Source organism: Anopheles funestus, chromosome 2RL (assembly GCF_943734845.2).
Source record: "Anopheles funestus chromosome 2RL, idAnoFuneDA-416_04, whole genome shotgun sequence".
NCBI lineage: Eukaryota > Metazoa > Arthropoda > Insecta > Diptera > Culicidae > Anopheles > Anopheles funestus.
In genome coordinates, this window is record NC_064598.1 from 60,292,141 (window position 1) to 60,314,744 (window position 22,604).

General features: G+C 43.9%; 1 protein-coding gene across 2 annotated transcripts in view; it reads left to right on the forward strand.

The window, feature by feature from the left end:
• Positions 1-8,290: 8,290 nt before the first annotated feature.
• Positions 8,291-22,604, forward strand: part of LOC125762611 (putative uncharacterized protein DDB_G0277255) — a 52,901-nt gene continuing 38,587 nt past the window's right edge. Inside the window, exons 1-2 of one of the 2 annotated variants that reach the window (XM_049424924.1) lie at positions 8,291-9,400; positions 14,268-15,603. In XM_049424924.1, coding sequence (XP_049280881.1) covers positions 15,546-15,603 — 58 coding nt within the window. In that variant the 5' untranslated portion in view covers positions 8,291-9,400; positions 14,268-15,545. Of the gene's footprint in view, positions 9,401-13,888; positions 14,038-14,267; positions 15,604-22,604 lie in introns of those variants that run through there. The other variant, XM_049424926.1, reaches the window with a different exon arrangement.

A 22,604-nucleotide genomic window follows, 5' to 3' on the forward strand; every position in this document is an offset into this window, starting at 1 on the left:
GTGATTACCAGCGCTGCCGATTACTCCTTCAAGCGCTAGGGAACCCACCGTCGCCACGTGATCTTGAACCGTTGACATCGTGGGACCCGGTCAATGGGAGCCGACGATGACCACTTCACTTACTACACCGGAAATACGCATTGATGCGCGCGCCATAGCTGGTCGAGCCCCCTTTTCTCATGTTCCCATAGGCCACGGATGGTGGCTTAGAGCCATCCATTAGCCATCGAGCTGCAATGGCAAAGGTCTAGCGAAGAAGGCCTGCAGCAGAGCTGGAACGGTTTTGTTCGAACAAACAGTAGGGGCGTGCGAGAGGACGAGGTTCAGGTGGATTACTTTTTTTCCACATTCCTAGATGGCTTCCTGGAGCGATGGATTTGAACAGGAGCAAACTGACCCATGACGATATGCTGCCGTGCGTCACCATCGACCACACTAGCCAACCGTTGCCGTAGCCGTTTATGCGCTTTGTGCCCACTGGCTGCTGGTTGACCACATAATTGCATTCCATAGGTAACAATCTCGCTTAAGTTCGTCATCATCTTGTGTGTGCGTCCGCGCATCTTGCCTACCTACCTTTGCGCATTTGGCTCCCTGCATTTTGGTTTTCATTTCTCTCTATTAATCCTTTTCTGCCTCACCGTTGCTTGATGTCTTGACATCGTCTGTCTTGTGCTTTGTTTTACAATTTGCGGTACTTGACCGCAAACCTTACCTTGCCTGTACGGCTCTTATTCCAGTGAGACTTTTTGTTTTGTTTTACATTAAACGACAATGAGGTGATGACCTGGGATCAGCTGTGAATTTCTGTAGTTTTGTGTAATGAAGCAATCTTACTGCTTCCTCCGTTTTGACTTAACACAACGCATTATAAATGTGGTGTGATATTTGACAGCACAAACTCAATTTGTACCACGTTGTACGTCCTACAGCAGGATAATATTTTAATAAATGTTTCAGATTATATGAAAAGTTGAAGTCCATCCATTCCATCCAGTCCATTAAATATATCATCGGAAAGTCATTCCGATCTTCCAATCGTGAAATTATGATTGTTTATTGTTTTATTATTCATTAATTATTATTATTATTGTTTCGAATTTGGCTTACAATTATCTGATCATGGTGATTACCTTCGAGTTATCTTTTTTTTTGACAGTAATAGTTGTATTCGTTTTCATATACGCTTTCGCTGTTTATTGTATGTTTTATCAGGTTTAGTGACTTTTAAATACATCGTTCTACATTTGCAGGCTCTCATAGAACTCTGCATCAAAAAGCCTTGGAAAAGACAGTACCATTATAAATGCAATACTCATGCAATACTCAAATAGTGATCATCAAAAATGTAAAGTCCTGTGTCTACCAATACCATCGTAAAGATTCAATAAGTATTGTAAGTGAACCATGTACATCACAGTATATAAAATTAAGAGATCAGATAGTATTGTAGTAGCGACACTATTCTCTAATAAGATAAAATCGATAACAAATCCCATCCGGAATCGTAGCAAGGACTATCTGTCTACGTGGCAAATGAGGTATATTAACCCAGCAACTCAGCAGGTTGTAACGATAAGAAGAAAAAAAAATCCACCTGTTGTAAATGGAATGATCCCAAATGAATAGTCATAAGGCACGTTAGATCGAGTTTCACATCCTTCTATAGTGATAGAAACTTATATGTTTCAAAATATAACTTAGCGATTATCAAACTCATCCAGCAACAGTCCAACATAAAACTTAATAACAAAGCTTCTTCTAAGAAACAATGTTGACTATGTTTAAATTAAGACCGGCCATCTACTCTTGTCCGAGGCGGCGGCCCGGTGGTGTATGTGATAAACGGCGCCGGTCCACACGGCAGGACCGGGGATCAAATCCCATCCGGACCGTCTTCCCGTAGCATGGACTGACTATCCTGCTACGTGGTAAAATAAGTCTAGTAATCCTGAAACGGCCGGCATGACGTCAGAGGTCGTTACGCCAAGAAGAAGAACATCTACTCTTGTTCTTCCTGAAGTAACCTCCTCAAAAGTCAAGCCGGTCATGTCTGGCTTACTAGACTTATTTTTAGCAAGCAACTAGATAATCAGTTCTTACTACGGGAAAATGGTCTGTTTGGGTTTTACACCACTCCTGTCTTGTGAAACCGGCGCCGCTACCTCAAACACCACCCAGACCGCCGACTATTTACTAAAAACGGAGTGAACTCAGTTACAAAAAGCTTTTTGGTAATCGGCCCAAAATAGAAAAAAAACTACGTTAAATAGCGTAGCTGTAAAATAGGATAATTTATCCTTAATTCCATAATTCTTTTTTATCGTCTTAACTAATCTCGATTCGCTAGGTCCATATTTAAAATCAAACATCTGCTAACACGATAAACATAACCAACAACATCTTTAATTAGGTATTTAATTTGCATTATTTTATTGTTTTATTTCGTTTGTTTGTTTGGCAAACAATGCTGTGTATTACTTATGCTTTTTGAGGTAAATTTTAGAATTTAAACATCTTTATAAAAAGAAAAACTTATTTACTGCCTATTTGCTAAGATTTTACAAATTTTTACACTTTTTATTTCTAATGAAATATTCGTTTACTTCTTCTCTTTTGATAGTACAACGTCATGAACTCTTTACCATTTCAGGCTTGCTGCATACGGTAACCGGCCCGAATGGGATTTCATATCCTATCTGTCCAGTAAGTGCTATGGATAACATAGCATTATCCATGGCACCTAAAACAGAGTCCAACAAGTTTTTTTTATTCATGTAGAAAGGCCTGGCCGTATTGCTACAGTCCAACAACTTGTTATTCTAAAATTTACATTTTTTACAACAATCTTAATTTCGCCCACCTTTTAGTTTATTAAGTTAGCCTTATCAAGTTATGGATTATCTCCACAGATCTCTCAGGTTTGAATGTAGTTTTGCAACCATAACTTTTGAAGTATAAGGCAACAGTCTTAGTGTGGTAATTGAACTTTTTAAACGTATGGTATCTATTGTTTTCTGTTAGTTAAAAAAATCAAACATACTAAAGCAACTGTTGATCATGCTTTATCTCACCCCGAATGCAGCCACTTTGGTAAACAGGTGTCCCTTTCGTTACAAATTTCAGCACCCCAAAAAGTAGTATTTCTCCTTTTCGTTTCCAAACGAAGTTGATCTTGCTGACATTTGGCGTTGTAATTGGTGGTTCATAAACCTACTTCAAACAAGTATCGAACCATGCCCGGCAGCCGTATGCAAGCGGCGTGTATGTACACCGCCGAGCGATATTGAGCTGAATCAAGCTTTCGATCTTGCCTCAGACTCGGCAGCGTTCTGACGAGGTGGCAAACGGTCGGCCAAGAACAAGGCAAAGGAGACCGGCCGACCGGTCGCGAATACCTTCACCTTCATAGTCACCTAAGATGGGAAGAGTACGATACCCCACAGGTATGACCGTGACTTGTAGATATTATATTGACTCCCCGGTACTACCGTGCTGCATATTGCTTCTGTTTTTGACGTACTTTTATTTCCTCCCTCATCCGGCCCCTATGGTCACAGTCCGTGCCAAAGGGGCGACCCCAGTTCCGTCACTAAAACACTGCGCACTCTTGTCCGCATGATCGAGTTGTCTGTCTGTCGCGTATGCTGTGTTTTTTTTCGTCTTCGTTGCTCTTTTGTGTATGCCAACCCCATTTCGTATTGCTCTCATTTCGGGCTCTCGACTTCGATCTGCTAGCTTGATTTACGTTCTTTTTCGTGTCTACCGCCACCCACCCATTCCTAGCTGGCCGGCTCCACCGAGTGCCGAGTCGTTGTTGTCTCAGGTGGGTGGGTGGTTTGTGGGGAGGTTTCGCTTGCTGCTGTCCCGACTGCCCAAAGACAACGAGACCCGGAAATCGAACTTTTAAGCGGAAAAAATTGACCTTTTAATTAGATTGTCCATTCCGCAATCGCTCGCCAACCCAACAGTGTGCGTCTGTGTATTGGACGGGTATCGAAGCCGAACCTGCGCGCGCCCTGTGTTGCCTTCTGTCACTGCTCATTGACCGTGCACTCGTCGCAAATGATCACCTTTAAACTAACGTCGCTCAACGACGACGACGACGAGCTTGGGATTGGGAATCGAGTAGGACGTGTACCGCTGGGACAAGATGTTGAGCTGGTTGCGCGTAAAGAATTCTACGCGAGTTCTTGCACTGATGAAAGTGGATTCTGGTTGGCATTTCTATATTTATTGGCAGAATATGAGAAGCGAGAAGGTGTACAGGTAGAAGTGATTTGTTCTGAGGTATCCGAACGGGGCTCCGATCGAGCGTTGAGGGAAGCAGGTTTAGTGGAGCAACGTATAAATTAATTGAGATTGCTTAAAACGAACCACTTCAAAAAGGTTAATATTTGTTACTATAGTTGGATATTAGCATAAATTAAGATTAGTAATATTAAGAATTCTGCTCCTACACATCTGTTAACTGCGTTCCAAATATTGTCGCCAGTCCCTTCTGGGATGTCCCGTTGCTGTGAGGGCCCTTTAGCGATTGTTTGAAAATCGAGATCTTCAAACGTTTCTAAAAGCATTTTTGGTTCTTTTGAACGATCGTTTCGGTTCACAATTTGAGCGTGAAGCAAAAAATCAACAAGTTTAGGGATCGGTGCTTTCGTTCCTTACTACCACCACTACCATCAGCATCATCATCATCATCATCATCATCTTTTCCGTCGCTGTTGTCGTCGGCGTCGTATAACCGCAAGGCATGGCATGTTAGCTCTAGCCGCGCACACGGTATGTTGAGTTCGTTCTCCCGTACCAGAGACCTGAGCGATCTTCAACCTTTCGACCTACACAAACACCTCCGTAGCAGGGCAACAACATTCCGCTCATTCTGCTTCTCGCATCGCGTCCACCCGTGTGCCGGGTTTTTGGCTTCTCGGATCTTTTCCCCTTTTTCTACGGTCCTACTAGGAAGTACGGTTGACCTGATCGGTGGCCCAAAACGCTGCGGAAGGTGGGCCATGCTAGGGTGCAAAGTGGGTTTTGCTTTAGTGGGGTGCCATTTACAGCAGGGGATGGATTGGAAGGCAGGCAAAGCAAAAACCCCGGCGGGGTTGCGAAACAGTTCGCGGGTTCACAGTGCGCCAGTGTTGCGTTGCGCGTCGCTGGCAAATCGCAGAATGAACGATTTCTTTACTTTGCCGGTTGTTTTTTTTGCTGCTCCTTCAAATAGAATCTATATTTAAAATAGGTTACTCATAAAAACCCAACTCAAGCCGACCCGCCGACCGAACTGTCGACCTGATACGACCGCGTAGCATGAACTGTACCGGTGACCCTCCGCTGGCGCTGCCGTTTCGCCCTTCCATTCGCTGGCGACGTAGTCTACGTCGGGTGACCACAACTTAAGCGTCTAATTGTGTGACGTGATATGGTTGGGTCGGTTCAGAAATCTGCTGATGTTCGCGAAACTACCAGTTGGTGTACAACTGTAATGAAGTGTTTGTGACTATCTTCTTACTTAGAAGGAACTACAATAAGAAGGATTGTGTAGAAAAATAGTACACGTGAATATTATTGTTTTGTACATTTTACGACTATGTAATACAAGGTATATCACACAGCTAACTAAGAAAATTAGGTTATGCAAGTTTTTTTTGTTTTCAAATTAATGAATAATCCGTTATACATTTTTTACTAATTATTTGAAAATGGTACCGACCAAGTTATACGACCAAGTTGGTCTCAAGTTATTGCATAAAAGGTTGATTTATCGGCATAAATAAATCGCCATTTAGGAGTCTAAGATAGCGATTTATACTTTTTTCACAAGGGTGGTTTATGTGGTAACCGGCACCTGGTCTACACTACAGGATTGGGTATCAAATCCCATCCGCACCGTCCCCCGGAACAAGGACTGACTATCTGGCTACGTGGTAAAAATAAATCTAGTAAACCAGAAATGGCCGTCATGACCTTTGAGGTCGTTAAACCAAGCAGAAGAAGAAGACCATTTTACCGAAAGTTACCACATGTACGAATTTGGTATGTCTTAGCTTGCGTTTCGTGAGCGTCTAAGTATGTGTCCATAATTGATCAGGTCCTCTTGTTAGGTAGCATGAAACTCTTTTAGGTAATAAGACACTACTAACTAAGTGATTCATAAAGATACATGTATGGCCGATAAAATAAACGAAATAATCATAAACCATAATAATGTAGCGTCTATTACCCTTCAGAAATTCAAATTGTTAAATTTACAAATCAATCCTCCATGTCACGCACTGTCCCTTCGTCAACTTCGTATCTTGGCGCTAGAAATTCAATAATTTATGGGCTGGCTTACCTGTAGTAGGATTGTTGGTCCGGCAAACGTTATGGAAGTTGGACTAAGATTAATGAAAACAAACAAATATGTTATAAGTAATGTAAAGTAATGTGAAAAGTAATGTAATGTAATGTGTACTACATTACAAATGTAAAAATTTAATAATGTAAAAATTAAAAAAAGAAGTAACAAACAACATTGCATTACATGGAAATATTGCCATCAATAAAATATCACTGTTCGAGTTGTCAAGCAGAATTTGAAAACCAGAACACTTAAACAGCACTTAAGCATCGTAAATGCTTCGTTGTATTAAAAAAAAACTATCGTCCTTTTATATTAATATCTAATAATTTTTCTCTTTATCTTAATCCTTTATCTTAACATCTAATTATAAGACATTTCGATATTTTCTCCAAATAAATCAAAAGATTGGAAATATCGTATATCATCCATACGGTCGCTCTTTATTGTACAGACAGAGGCATTTGAATCTTATCAGGATCATTCCCTCATAGATAAAGTATACTGGTTGTGTGGTAAAAATAAATCTAGCAACTTACCTAGAGCCGACATAAAATAAAGGCTCGTTAAGTAAAGAAATTGATCGAAACATAGTTGTATGAGAGTTATTAAATAAACTCCTTGTTAGCGTTTTGTGATGGCTGATGTAAATCGTATACCTAGTTGTCGATTGTATTTTTCAAAACACTTATGGAGTTCTATTGAATGCTGCACACGTTATTTAATAACTGCGCTAAGAATCGTGTTTCCATAGTTTAAATGATTGCTGTACGCTGTAAAAAGCAGGATTCAGATTTTTGGATAGCTTTATGTACCATTTAAATAAAGATTTGTAGACATTATTCTAAAACTTTAGTACTGAATGTCACTTACATTTGCAAATAAAAGTTGAAAAAATAAGAAATTAAAAATGTGAACAATATTAAGCTAACTCCATAACATTTTTAGCATGATTTTAGTATACCAAAGAAGCACTTAGTATAGCTTATAAATGGACTTATGCTCTATCGGTAACTTCCATACATTTCGGAGCAGCAGTTGCCATCCTTTAAGATAAGTATTCGAAATAAAAACAACCTATCTGTTAGTTGTTTGTCTGTGGCCAGAATGTAGAAATAATTAACATAATTAACACCAGCGGCTAGCGATCGAAAAGTGATTTGCTCGCGAACTCGCCCCAACACATCATCACACTGTCCTAGAGTCTCCGGGTGTCTGTGCTTCTGTATGAGTATTGTTGATCAGGCAGTATCATCACCGCGTGCAATGAGGGCGCGGTGGGAGGGATTGCGATTGGGGTTGGTGCAGGGTGGAATAACATGGGGTCCCTAGACGGTAACATTTGGCCCGAAAAGTTCACAGCCGGTAAATGTTTGCACATGGCATTTGGCATCCCAGGGCACCGGCCACCCCACTGCCACCAGTCGGTTTTATGCTCGTGGTGCTAAATGTCGTACTCTATTCGTACGTATCTACTCTCCCTTGTTGTGTGATGGCGAGAGCTGAACGCTCCACTGGTTTCTACAATTGGCAAAAACCTCTCTGGCTTCTAATGCATTCAAGCGCACTGTGCAAAGAAAGGCCAGTTCTTCCACATCGTGAAACGGTTGGTTTGAAGAATGAAAACGTGATCGCGTTTCCGAAACATCGTTCGATCTAGTAGTGCCATCTTCTTCCTCACATCCCTCACACTCCCTGTTTCGGGGATGTGGAAGCATAGTCAAAGGTTAGCGTCGTCACTATTGGGATCCAATTTTAGTGTGTTTTTGTTAATTTTCCTCACGAAATAATAACCTCATCGGCAGAGGTTTATTGCATAAAACAAAATTGGCCATTCGTTTAACCCAATCATAACGTAATCAATTCCAAGCGGGATCGAATACGAAAAACCAAAAAGTAGGCTGTGTGACAGATTTGCTGATCAACATTGTGAAATTGTCGCAAAGGGGATAAAACGAACAAAACGTTGTTTAAAATGCAAAATTTCCAAACCCCGTCGCAGGCAAGAATGAATGAAACTCCATCCTAAAGGATGGACTTGCGAATGGATCACTGCAACGATAGTCCCTTGAGCAAGCTTGTAAACAAATCAAGAGAGCGGATTAAATCCGGTGCGCCACGTGAGATACTTAGCTATACTTTTTTTACCCTCCGTCTTCGTTCCGTTCCGAACCGATGAGATGAACAAGAGTGGACGTGAACCGCATCCACGCGGAAGAGCGGCTCGTTCGTGCGGTAAAACTCGCCCTGTTTGGCTTAAGCTAAGCTGCTGCGTGAGCGAGCGAGAGCGTTTAAAACGAAAAGAAACGGAGCGAAAGATAACGCTGAGCAAACGAGAGAGCTGAGAATGCGCGAGCACCGCGAAAAGAGAAAAAAAGCATGGAGCCGAGGAAAACAAAGCAACCGCGCGCTTTGGAACCGTTTCCATCGCGGCAAGTGAATCAATTGCGTGCGGCTAGCGAAAGACGGAAGGACCGCGGTCTGTGTTTTTCACCCTGTCATCCCGGTTTATTTCGACGTGCGTTCGTTCGCCGTGGTGGATCGCGTAGCGTGCTGGATTTAGACTATTGGATTTTACATTATTATGGACGGGTTGGTGGACGAGTGCTATCCGAGTTCTTTGATCGAAACCGTTCAATGTTGCACGTGTGCGATGTAAAACTGCGCCCATTTGAAAGTAAAGCTCTGATAGTTGATTACCAAGCAATGCATAAGTAGTTGATTGAGTGTCTAAAAGGGAGCGTCTCTTATCTACGATCGAAGTGAAGCGTGTGAAGTGCTGAAGAACCTGTTGCTGGCGCATAATTAGTGACAAGTGCCCTCACATCCAGACCGGAAGAACAGCAAAGGTGCGAATGAAACTGGACGATTGTCCTTCTACAGTGATTGTGCTATACTTTAAAGGTGTGAAGACGTGCTGATAAGGTGCCGTCTAGGTGACGGTTCGTACGTGAACACGTGTGAAGATTTCGATTGGATTGTCTGAGCCTGTGTGCCGAGAATTTCTGCAACATCTGAAACATCGCTCGCTGTTGAAAAGTTCCATCCTTTTACGAGGTGAGAATACGTTTGGTGACATGTATGTCTGATATTAGAATCTTTGTCCGCGATCACGACCACATGATCGTTACGTTTGCAAGCCAGCAACATTTATGAACGGCGTTGCCATACGTTCATCACAGGTCGGCCCACCCGCCGGCTTCTATATGACGTTTGTATTGCGCGGGAGGTTCCGTCAACCGAGGCAGGGATTGTGAAATATTTACAGTAAAAGTGTGTCTGTGTATGTGCGTGAGTGCGCACGTGTGTGTGTGTGAGTTAGGAAGGGAGGCAGAGCTCACCGTAACGTGACCTTTTGTGCTTCGATGCGAACCCGTCTGCCCTCGCCGGTTGAGCACGATTAGCCGCACCGTTGAGCTCGATAGTAGTAGAGGGAACCGACCACCGTACTAGTTGGACAGCATCAAACGTACGCTCCGGTTTTTATTTATGAGCTTGAAATATTTCTAATGACAATTATTATTCCGTCCGAAGCACGCGGCTCTGCCGTTCGCCTGTGTCGCCACCCCCATACGCCCCCGGTGCTGCTTCTTCCGGAGATGCTCTTCCACGTCCAATTGTCAATTCACGATCACCACGATCCGCGCGGCCCTGTACGCGTTCTAACGCGGTGGACGAATGTGTTTCTGTATTTGTTGTTTATTTACTTCTCGCGTACCGTTCTCTTCGATGTGTGTCGCATACACTCCACGCGCCAGACGCGCCCTGCCGACACCTTTGCCCGGGGTTTTTTTTGAGGCGCATTCTTCGTGCTCTGTTTTTCGTTTGCCCCGGCCTCAGCTGCTGCTGACGCCTAATGCTTGTGGGTTCTAAAGTTCTAAAGCGAAACTGATCCTACACGATTCCGTTTCAGCGATCACCTTCACCTCCTCTGGCCGAATAACCGTGCAGCGCCTAAGCCATTGCTGAATACGGTGAGGGCCAGTTTGACATTCTTGACTTGAACTACTTGAAATGTCAAATCATTAATAGAGAGGCTTAAATGTTAGGCTGCAATACCGGCTGCTCAGAGCGATCATATGGCGATCGTCGAACAAACGAGGGGAAGTTACGAAACAGAGGGTGGAATTAGGAACCTGTGCAAATCTGTTCCGCGTGCCCTGGTTTTTGAACCTTAATCGCTCGGGCTTGGCCCCTTCTAAGATCGGGGGATCAGAATTGATTGATCACTAAACCGGCGGCTATATCGTTGATACATATGTACGTACGATACAGAGTGTTCTGGAGCAACTACATGTACATAAGGTATAGCTTACATTTGGAATGCAATTTAAATGGAAGTTTAGTGTCATGTTAGAAATATCCGCAGTTAGCAGAATGTTGGTCAGTAGAATGGGGATTTCTGGTGGGGATTGTTGTGGCCGGTCTACTAACACTATCACTGCAACTGTATCATCTGTGATTGTTTGTATGAAGTTTTCTAATTTCAAAGTTTCTTTCTTGTTCTTTGGGCTTCATCTAACTCTTCCAATATAAATCGAGGACATCTGTTAATCAGAATGCTCAACAACTGCCAAAGTTGAGGGACGAGAAGATTTTTTTCTATTTAATGTTTTCAGGAAATATTATATCGAATTTCCCTAATGTTTCTAACCCAAGTTCTCAGATTTGTTTTTTTCTTTGGTTGCTCAGAACGTTTACTTCCTGGCTAAAATCTTTAGAATAAAATAATGCTAATCACGTTAAAATTATTTTCTTTACCAAACCATGTTGAATGTAAGGTTCTAAAAGATCCCAATGAAAATGCTTGAATGTTCCCAAAATTTTTCATTTTGAAACAAGCCATACGCAAATGGCGTATTCTTCAAACCGGTAGATACGTCCAATATAGGTAAAATTATTGCTTCGTCCGTAGTAAAACGGCACGTTATAGGTAAAAAGATAACCGCACGGAATGTTTCCGTGTGTGTAAACACGTCACACGTGTGCCTTGTTTTCAACTTGATAATTTACCAAGGTCAATTCATCGAGGCCCCCGGGGAAAAGTAGGTACGCCAAAAAGTGTAATCATTTTTAGTACCCGTCAAATGTTCACTACTTCTCTGGAATGGTTCCAGTTCGGCCAACGATGGATTGGCTGTTGGGAAAACGTGTTGAATTGATATAAGTGCGACCGGATGTGGCCGACTGAGGTTACACGGCGTGCAATAACAAAAAAGCATGACGAGACAATACAAAATGTAAGTGCAGCAATGATGCGAGTGCTGCTAAAAAGAATGGTAGGTTGTATTGCTCCGAGCAGGATGGAATGTGTAAAAAGACAAACTGTTGTGGTACATCGGTACAGTAAGAACACGAGAGCGGGCGGCAGGAAGGGCGCCAGAGGCATATGGATCTTTTACGAAGACATGGGGCGGGGGAAAGATTCTCTGAAGGTGTGCGAGGGCCGTGAAGTAAGAAGCAAATCATTATGAAGAAAGGTGTCATAAAGAAGCGAAATCCGGGAAGAAGCGATAGCACCAATGGCCAAGTGTCCGACCGTACGCAGTTGGTCATGAGTTGTGGACGGTATGGGTAAGGCGTAACGATGGCCGTGTAGCGACGTGGAAGGAAAAGTTCATGAGTCAACAGACAAGTGAACCCAGGTGACTTTGGTGACCGTCCGGGTGAGTGAGCCGCGGTTCGGTCAGAACTGCGCAGAACACAGCGAATCGAGCGCGTCGGTTTCGCTTCCTTCGTTGTGGTCGCGCATACCACGACAACGGCGACACCGAGCTGTCGGTGTGTGCGCATCGGTTGATATTTGGACGGTGACTTTAAGTGTATGTATCTGGGGTGCTGCGAGCCGCTGCCGATGACGATTAAGGTGACGATGAGGTGGAACACGACGACGACAACTACCACCGCGAAGATGACTCTCACGACCTACGCGGTCAAAGTGTGGACACAGCCACCGCATCACTGTCCCTGCCACGAGACCTTTCCTCAGAACGATGGAACGAATTGAGCGCGATCGTCAAACCCATCGGGGCCGTTGTTTCGTTCCGCGCGATTTCCAACAGAACGCGCCGGTTGTCTGGAACCCTGCGTGGTTGGAAGTTTAGGGGCAGCAAAGGTGGACCGTTTGTTGGTGCGTTTGGAACATTCCGCTCGAATGTCGAATTCTCTCCCGCTTCACCGTCGATGAGAGCGTTAATCTGAACCATCGAGAATGAGCCAACTGCGAATGACCGGAAAGGTTATGACATTCTTACGACTTTAAAGGTATATCGTCAGCATGATATAGAAACAGTCCGGAGAGACGGTTTTTTTTGACGGCCATTAATACATATTAGCACGAACCAGCCGTGTGGTCCGGCCGATCGTGCACGGGCGATTAATCAAACGCGCGACAAAGATGGTTTTTGCTTCCAAAGCAAGCTACCGAAACCAAGCCACACCACACTACTACAATCTATTTTGTTGGGCTAGAAAGTTTAGTGTGCACTAATAGCTGTTTCGCGCCATAGGCAATTCTCGCCGCGGATAAGTCAGTTCACTGTAGAAGAGCGACCATTTGCATTATCTCCTGCCATTTGATGCACTTTGCCACAGGTTGCCCTTTCGGGTTCCTGTTTGTGTGCGATGCACACACCGTGTCATAGAGACAAGCAAGCGCGAGGGCTATTGCTGACGCTAGGGCAAGATCGCCGCGATGTCAAGACCTCTCCTCTAGACCTAGGCCAGCTTCAGCTTACCGATGCAATAATGGACTTTGCGACACATGAACACATGAAGCGTGCATGAAAAATGGGAATGGAACGGGATAGTGATAGGAGGGGTTAGAAACTGTTTGCTATCTTGCCCACTACGCTCCTGTTATTTTAGTGAGGGTCATGCTCTCACTAGCCGACGGACCAGTAGCAGAGCAGTCTACTCAGAAGTACATAAACTTCCAACATCCAGCCCAAGGCACAGCAACGGGCAATCGATGTGTACGCTTGATCGCTCGACCTTTGACCACTGAAGCTGAAGCTCAATTTTGCTAAACGGTTGCGTTGCCCACGGAGTAGAACCAACGGGGGCAATATTTTTGTTATGTGTAACTGTGGCGCCAGAAATACTTCTCTCATTCCTTTGTGCAACATTTGATAAACATTGCCAGGAATAGAGAAATACTTTGGTAAGAAATTGTTTGAAATCACTTCTTATATAACTCACTAGAACGTTACAGTATTACACGCGATCTACTGATCTACTGGGATCTCAACGATGACGTTCCATGGCGAAGGTAACAATCGGAAACTGGGTCATCGATAAAAAAGAGCTTCTGCGGGCATCAAACCAGGATCCGATAACGCACTCTGCTTTAGTCCATTATGGTGCGCCTGGCTGTAGATAATAATAGGACGAGACTTATCACGCAGCAATGATTGCTGCAGCGTGTACAGGTGCACGATGGGCACGTACTGACCTCGCACCTCCTCCCGCCCAGCTCTAGGTGTTTTCATGGCCAAACTAGGGAGACTGAGCCACCAACCCCATCGTCGAGATAACTAACTGATGGGTGTCATTCTCCGTTCCATCCGCTCAATCTTATCACTCCAGCTGTCCAGTACAGGGATTGGTCTGGTTAATGTGGTTCGTTTTACAGAAAGCGAGGTGTTTGTAACATTCCTATGGGAATCGAGTCTCCATTTCGCTTTTACCAGTAGGTGAGAAAATAGCTATTGGCACAAAGTAAAAAGCGGATGGCAATTTTGAACTGTTTTGAGATTTATCCTTTTCAACAACGTTTTTTTATAGATCAACAATTATTAGGAATCGCATTCTAAACATCCGGTGGTGGGTGTACAGTGCGGATGAAACTCACCCTTGCTGTAAATCGATCTTGCTGTATTTCTAATAGTCCCTCATTGTTGTCTTTCTTCCCTTATCGTTTCAGAACGTCCGTTGCTGAAGCCGTGAATCACCGTGTCGTCGGCGCGCTCACGGGGAAAACATTCGTCTTTCGGTAAAGGCGTGAAGTAGCAGCGATAAGTCGCGACAAGTAGTGGTAATAAACTTCGCGTACCGTGTGCGTCGGTGGTTTGAACCGCGACATGAGCAAAACGAATACAAAGGCGTGCAAAGGGGTGTAATATCTGCCGCGGGTCATAACCGCAGTGCATAGTAACGACAGTGTTTGTGCAAGACAGAGATAGAACGACTGTGTGTGTGTGTGCGCGTGTACTTGAATGCGGGCGAGCACGAAATAGCATCAGACGATCCGAATGTGTGTTTTAAGACTGTGTGCCACCTCTTCTCATTGAACGGAATTGATGTGTTCGCGGTCGCGTACTTGTACGATTGGGAAAGCGGTTGCCCTCTTCGATTGATTTCCAGCGGGAACTTGGAGGGCCTTACAACAGAAACGTAGAACATACATACTGGAGCACCACCTCGGTTGGACCATACCTAGAAGGAGAGAGAACGGGTGAAAGTGGGAGCATATACTAAACAAAGTATGGCAGAGCTTAATCTGCGGTTTGGATTCGTTTTCTAAGTGTATATGTTAACGTTAAAGTCACTGTGTGTAGAAACAGGGGAACGGATGCACATCCAAAAAGCTCAACACACCTTCCTTTACCGTTTCGAGAGCTACCGACAAAGTACTTCGATGAGCCGATCGACTGGCCGATACTAATTGTCAGTTTGAAGTTTGTCAAAAGTGTCACGTATCAGGTCGCCTGACGGACACTTACCGACCGCGTGGCGTGAAGGTTCGTCTCCAAACGCTGGATCTAATCGCGCTGGGGTGTGTTGCTGTTAGCACTACGCTGACGGTGTGCGATCGCGGTTTGGTGTGTTGGTTGTGCCAGTGTCAGATATCTAACTTTGGGCGTCCAATTGTGAAATCGTGCGCGTAGAACGTGTGTACGTGTGTAAGTGTGTTTGTGTGTGTGTGATTGTGCTCGCGGGTTCAGAAGCAGAACGACCGGCGAAGTGTCGCGTGTTGTTTGTTATCTCTCTCTCTGTGGCTAGTTTTGCCATTGAACCGTCTCAGTGCGTTTTGCCCTAACCTCTATACCTGCCGTGTAGTGTTTCCCATCCTGTAGGGCGCTTAAGGTGTGCTGTTGTTAAGGGACGGGTGGTTTAATTGGGGAGGGAACGGTCATAGGGCTATTCCGCTATCGGCAGCCAGCAGCAATGAACGATCGCGATTGTCGTCGTGAGTGAGATCATGAGGGAAGTGGACACTTCGGAAACATCCGTCGTATGGCCTGCATGGTGTTACTCAGGTAAGTGCGATAAGCGGAGTTGTGTTCCAGAATGGGGTATATTATATTTTTTAACATGATCAACATGTTTGAAGCTGATGTCGTCCGAATATCAAGAAGATATTTCACACAGCGGTAACTTGTGACCCGCGTTTGAAGTTAATTCCGGATTGGAACTATTTCAAGCATTTAATGAAATACGACCCCCTTACAATTAGCCTCCGAATGTCAAACTGTTTGAATCGTCTTTCCGTTTGGGTGTTTTAAAACAATTTTCCTAGACACTATGCGGAACGCTTACCTTGTAAGGATTCCTGCCGATGTGCTGCTTTTGGTGGCGTCATTGGTTTTCTACCGAAAATAGGCTTTCCTTCAATCGTTCAAACGCTTACGTCGACACTGGGGGAATAAAATTTGAAAAGTAGATAAAAATTTGCGTCCGCATTGGCAACCGCGACAACAACAGCGACGCCCCATTTTGTGTGTCGCTGCACGAGGCTCTACTTAATTACCTTTACCCACAACCAGTGACGAACCGACTTTTGCCGTCTATTCCGGTCTATTCCGGTGATGCGTGAGAGGATTTCACGGTGAGCTGAATGTTTGTTGAGAAAAGCTGGAACACGAACGTTCCGTTGTGCTTCCTAAGTAAACGAACTTCCTGCGGGGGGGTGGGTTATTTTTCCTTCAATAGCAACCGATCGTACGACTTCAAACTATAATGCCGCAGCTTAGCTGTAGCGTGTGTCAGACATGTGCTGTCCGTTTATGGATTGGTCAAGGAGTGGACGAATTTTTATGTAGGAACTGAAGGTTCGAAAAACATTCCTGGAAGCTAGCGTGACATAAGCAAACGATTAGTGCGGGTCAAAGATCAGCATAAAAATTGGTTCGTTTGCGTTAGCATCTTGTGTCGCATAAAGTCAGTTCATTATTCGTATAGTTGTGGTGTTTCACTATAATCATTCAGAACACGTTCTTTGGCCTTGTTTCTAAGATATTTCAAATATTTCCAAGAACGATGATTTGGCGAATGATTGGCCTTTAGTTGGTGTAGCCAAGCAGTTATAAATCGATAAGTATGAGGGATTTTTCCCCCGCATCGAAATGCTGGGAAATTTTCCGATAAGGTCATAGCTTCTAAACGATGGGAAGATTAGCATACAGCATATGCTTAGGCCAAACTCGTTTTACCCAATGAGGCGAGTCCGTTTGACATAATCTCTAGCGCTAGCGCTCGGTATGGTAATGCATACTCAGGGCAAAAAAGTCTGTGGTTATGATGCTAAATAGTAAGCATTTTTGTTACCTATTTAATCCAATATTGAATATTGAAACAAATATTCAAATATTTTCCCACAACAATGTATTTTTCGACAGCAACTCATCTCTCGTCCCAAACGCACTAACTAAATCGGCCACTTAATGTTTGTGAGATGCGATTACTCTGTTAGATGCCGCCTGTTAGAGATCTAAATCTAGAATACCTTTTCTCTTGAATTTCTTGAATTTATATTTCATTAGTGTGTGTGTGTTTTTTTGCAATCATCAGTCATTGCAACCCTGATGTTTGCGCCTTTATTGCGCTCGGGTTGTGCGACTCGGTCAGGTCACATTTATTGACATTTGGAGCGCTGTTGGTTGGTTTTGAAGGAAAGGTACCGCCGTTTAACAAACGATGCTCCCGCGAGTTAACCTCTTGATGTGTCCATGAGTGTCTTGCGCTTCATTGCCTTTAGATGGTCGCTGAGCCTGGGTCACGATTTGCAAAAGCAATTACAATTACTTACTCTCTGCACCGTTTTAGGGCCAGGAGCTTGTGGATCCTAAAATTTCGTACCAAATCAAGCTACCGGAGTGGAGCAGCGGACAGTGCGCCCCGTTAATGGGACGATAGCATCCGACCGACTGAGGGTGTGCTCGATGATGGGATTAGTTTGAACTTTGGCCATTTGCTGAATGTTGGCTGATTTGAACGGTTGGTTGGGTTTGTTCGTACTTCTCTGACAGCTGGTGATGAGAGGTCCCGGTGTGCGTGTGATTCACTATTATGTAGATTGCTTCTAAGATCTTAAGGTGAGCCGTTTGGTGTGAACTAGGGTGTAAGTTTCTGCGTAACACATTTTTGTTTAATTGGTTTGAAATGTCTGATACATTTAGAAATTAAATTACTTTTATTTTTAAGTCTACGTCCCATCATGGTAAACCGCACTACTATCAGTTGAGATCTGAAATGCGCATCATTTCAGTGTAGTTTAATAAGGAAAAAAATGATAATAATTTAAATGATAAATGCATAAACTATCAGTGACTATAGTGTCTAATACGAATATCAGAAGGGGATATAATTAAAGCCTTTTGTGGCACCGATATGCTGCCGGCTAACTGTATTTTGTTCTCGAAAGCACAACAAATGTCTTAGTGTTTTGCCGTTGTATTTTCAACATTTGCTTTAGCATACTTCCCATTGTTATGGTTCCTTCTGGTCCGTTTTTGCTTTTCGGCATACATATGTGTTTCACAATAAAACTATCTTTTCTCAGCATTGATTGGACCGGCTTTCTTGGCGCTATATTCCTCTGGATCCCGTTTGTTTTTGGGGTAAAATTTGTCCCACAGATCATGGGCCACATATTGCAATAAGCCGCGCTGCCGGATTGGATGAAGCGTCCGATGATTTTTCACCTGTTCGCCATTCGATGATGACGCCGTACCGTGCGTGATTAGCTCAGGGTGGCATTCCAGTCCCTGAGCTGTTGAGCATTTTTAGCCGTGCCATAAAAAAGCGCCTCGCGGTCGAACTTTCTTTCCCAGTACGCACACCAGCTAGTGAACGGTTGGTGTTCGGGCGAAGGACTCGCGTAGGAAAAATGGCGCGAACAACCGTTTTTATCTGAGATCCAACCAATTGAAACGAGATCAACAAAGCTCGTCAGAAATAATAAGCGATAATAAAAAAAAAAACACACACACAGAATAGCCTTTATCTGAATCGGTTGTCTGATGATCATGTTCGTTTTGTTGCGGGATATCTTCCCAAGCGGGACCGAAGCTGAAACACCGCAACCGTTTGAAGCAACGATGAGCACGTTGGGCAGCGGTGGAACCGTAGGGAAATCGGGAAAATTGAAATGAAACAAACTTGACACTGGTTTTTGGGTGATTGGACGCTGGTCGCATACATTGATCCAATCGCCCAAACGGTGAGGCGACAAACAAGTTCGAACGTACCGTGTGTGTAATAAAATCACAGCTCGATCGATCCGAAGCCAATTCCGAGTGCCGAAGCTCAGAACGGGCACATGTTTCAGGTGCGATTCTGGTGCCTTTGGAGCCTAATTTAAGATCGAATTCTTTTTTTTTACGATTTTAATGTTTTCATTTGGGTCGACTTCCTTATCCCGTTGGTCACCTTAATGGTAGAAAGGTGCTAGCGTACCGAAACGCGCTGGGAACGGTTAGGGGGAAAAAAAGAATAAGAAAAGTCACCTCATCATAACATGCATATGAGCAAGGTGTTTGAAGCGATCGGGCAACGTTTTATTACATTTAAGTTTTTGACAAAAGGGCAATTTGGTTTAAGAAAAAGCCGTACACAAAAGAGACGAGTTGATTGTAAATCCCGTCTCGCTGGGAATCCCGCATTCCCCATTCAATTATAGCGGCGAATCTTAATCGAAGGGATGCTTCTTCAACACTATACAAAATTAGAATCAAAATAGTCAACAGCCAGAATATAGTTTGTTTGTCTTGTTGGAAAGGATTCCGAAAGCAGCCATTTGTGCTGAACGGCTACAAGACAATCGCACCGAAAGGTCATCTTAATAACGCCCATAGGCAAAATTCGGCGGTTAATCCAAACGAAGTTCTGGGACCGGTTCCATTTAATTTCGGAACAAACGAGGCACCTCTGAGTGGTTCAACTTTTGCCCAGCCGGTTGACGGAACGACTGTTTTACGAGCATGGGCCCCCCGGGGGGCAAGGATCACCTTGTTCCCGGGTATAAATATGGAGCAGCTTTTATGATTCTACCGTGAATCAATCGCTCAACAAACGAAGCTCATACACTCGGCAAGATCGAAAAGTGATCGCACGTCGTACAATTTTGGGCTAAACTGTCGCGTCCCTACATTTTGGTGGAATGTGATCTGGATTAAATTGAAGCTGAACGAAAACGGAGTAATAAGAATGCGCCATTAACCAAACCAGGCCGAGGGATCGGTAAAAGGCTTTGTTTTTTCCTCATTTTCGTCTCTTTCGCTCACGGATGAGGACGAATCGGTAGGAGCAAAACGATAAATAAAACCACGGCATTCACACATTTAGCAGTCTTGTTGTTTTTGGTCCTTTACGCCGTTGTACGCTGCAACGATATAATGTTGTCCTGTAGTGTTTTCGGGTTTTTTTTTGTTTTTGGCTGTTGTCATCCAACAGGAATCGTGCGATTCCTTTTACTTTTCTTCCATCCAGAGAACGCTGAGGGTTACGTCAATTGGACGAAGGGCAAAAGTGAATGTTGTTCGGCTTACGGCGACACGGCCCCTTCTCGACAAGGGTTCAGCCAATACCCATAACAGTCGGTTTCGGAGCGGAATCCTTATTGCAGGTGGATATGAAATTATAATTCGGATATGGTTTGCAAATTGGCTGATTAATTGCTCGATGCGGTGTGATACACTATCCGGAGGTGATCAATAGTGATAAGTTTTATGACAGAAATCCATACCTGTGATGTGAGTGGCATAAGGAAGGGGATGATAAATAATTGACACAAAAAAAGGTAAAAATATTATGTCAGCATTGTTTGTTTTTCGCATGAAAACCTCTGTACGTTATGAAGTTGCGAACGCAAAACAAACAAGGGGGACAAGAACGAACGCTTAAACGGTGCGTAGGGAAAGAAAACCTGTGAAATGAAACCATGATTGCTTCATAATTTGTGAAATGGGTAGTACAAAATATGATTAAATGGCCGTAAAACTAGCAATGTCAAACTGTCAGATAACAATGACAACGTTGCTCTTCATACATCTCAATTAGAGGACCACGGAGATTGTGGATGATGATGATGATGTTCGGAATGCCACCAAAATGCTCGCCGCAAGCCTGAAGTTTCATCATAAATTGTTATAAAAGTTCTCTTTCTCGTTATCTCGTTTCTTCCCATTCGCGACCTGCGACCGGTGTCCGCTATCCTTAAATTAATGATGGAGCATTAAAACTGGAGTGCGATCATGTACTGCGCAGTACGGGTCGCTTTCATTACAATCGGAACAGGGGTTAAGAATGTCGGGCGGGCGGCGAATGGAACTCGCTAGTTGCTACAGTTTCATCAATAATAATGCAAGTGAGGTACAGCCAAAATCAGAGAAAAGCGAAAGAAACCCCCCAGTGAATCCGGAGACCTTTCGCCGCAACGGGAAACGGGTGGAATAAAAGTTGCAGAAAAAAAGGTAATTTGAAGGCTTCGACCACATTAAAAAACTGTAGTAACGCGCATACTCACAGATTACAAAACCAGCTAGACGGTGAAAGGTGCATCCATTCCTCTTCGCCCTTCCCATCGGTACAGAGATGCAGTTGAAAAGTGCAACTGCAACCGCGAACAACAAAACGACGATTCCCCGAAAGTAACCGGGCGCCCCTACAAAACGCCTCGCAACAGATCGCTGCCAGACGTTGGTAAAAGTCACGTAAAATTGTGTGAAAAACAAGAACCAAAAAAAATACATTCACAACTTTACACACATACACACACGATCGGCGGTACGTAAAGATGATCGTGCGAAAGAAGAAAGGATTGTCCGTTAACTCACCCACAGCAATGAAAAACCCCCGGGAACGGAAGCTTCAAAGTGCTGCTCGATCGGGTTCAGGTTTGTTCTGTGGTAATTCGCAACAAAACTGACTTTACCACAAAACGAGTGTCCATTTTATTGCTTCATTCGCGTCCCTTTCGCGTAAAACGAGCAGGAGATTTTGCAGCATTAGCATGATACCGTACGTTGGCCCTTTGCTCAAACTATTCTTGCTATTACGACATTACGGGGGTGAAAATCCAAAAGGTAGTCCATGGGTCGCAGTGGGTTTTCAACTCCAATCGCCCAGTCGCCCGGTCGGCAGGTGAACTAACCGTGAAGAGAAAGGGATACGAGCTGGTCAAGGTGTGGATAGGCAGACCACGAATATAGAACGTATCGAGAGAAGGGCAGGAGAAAGGAGAACCTCCTTCGAAGTAGAAAGGAGACTCTGGGAAAGAAGTTACGCGGTCCAGCGGAATATTGTTCCCTTGAACCGAAAACTACTTTTCACTGGTCAAATACGCCAAATCATGCAGTTTTGGCTTGCGGTTCGGCTTACGAGCGACCACCAATGCAGAAGCGCCTTTCGAATGTCCTGCAAATGGGGTTTCGCTCGCTATATTGGCGCAAGTTCGAAGAAGGTTGCATCGGTCGCGAATGTGGACAGGATTTTGAGGCGATGTGTTGAGGACTGCTGGCAGGACACTGGCACTGCTCCGGTGGACCGTTGGAAAGGAAATGACACGTTTCGCGCAACGCCGAAGAGAAAGGAACCCCAAAACTTGATACTTTTTTGCGGGTAGGGCTGTACAAAACGATGACGCCTTAAATTTTGCCCGAAATGATGACCTGTGATCGACGAATCCGGTGGGTCGGAATGTTTCGTAACGCCATAAAAAGAACCCTTTCTCAATTTCAGTAGGAGATTTCATAAAACGAAAGAGCGAAACACTGTTGATCGTTGTTTAAATTGAAGCTATATTTGCAATAATCTTAGTCGAACAATCGTACCATAAGTTGATTATTATTTTTAAATTTAAACCTGTTCGTTGTGGAGCTGCTCGGTAGTGCAGTCGATAACGGTGCCAGGTCCACATGATAAAAGACTTACTATCCGGCTACGTGGTATACTTCTATATAGTAAGAGATTGTAGACCATCCATAATATGTCACATTGACAAGCAAAGAAGTCATTACTGTTCGTGGTGTAATATAAAATA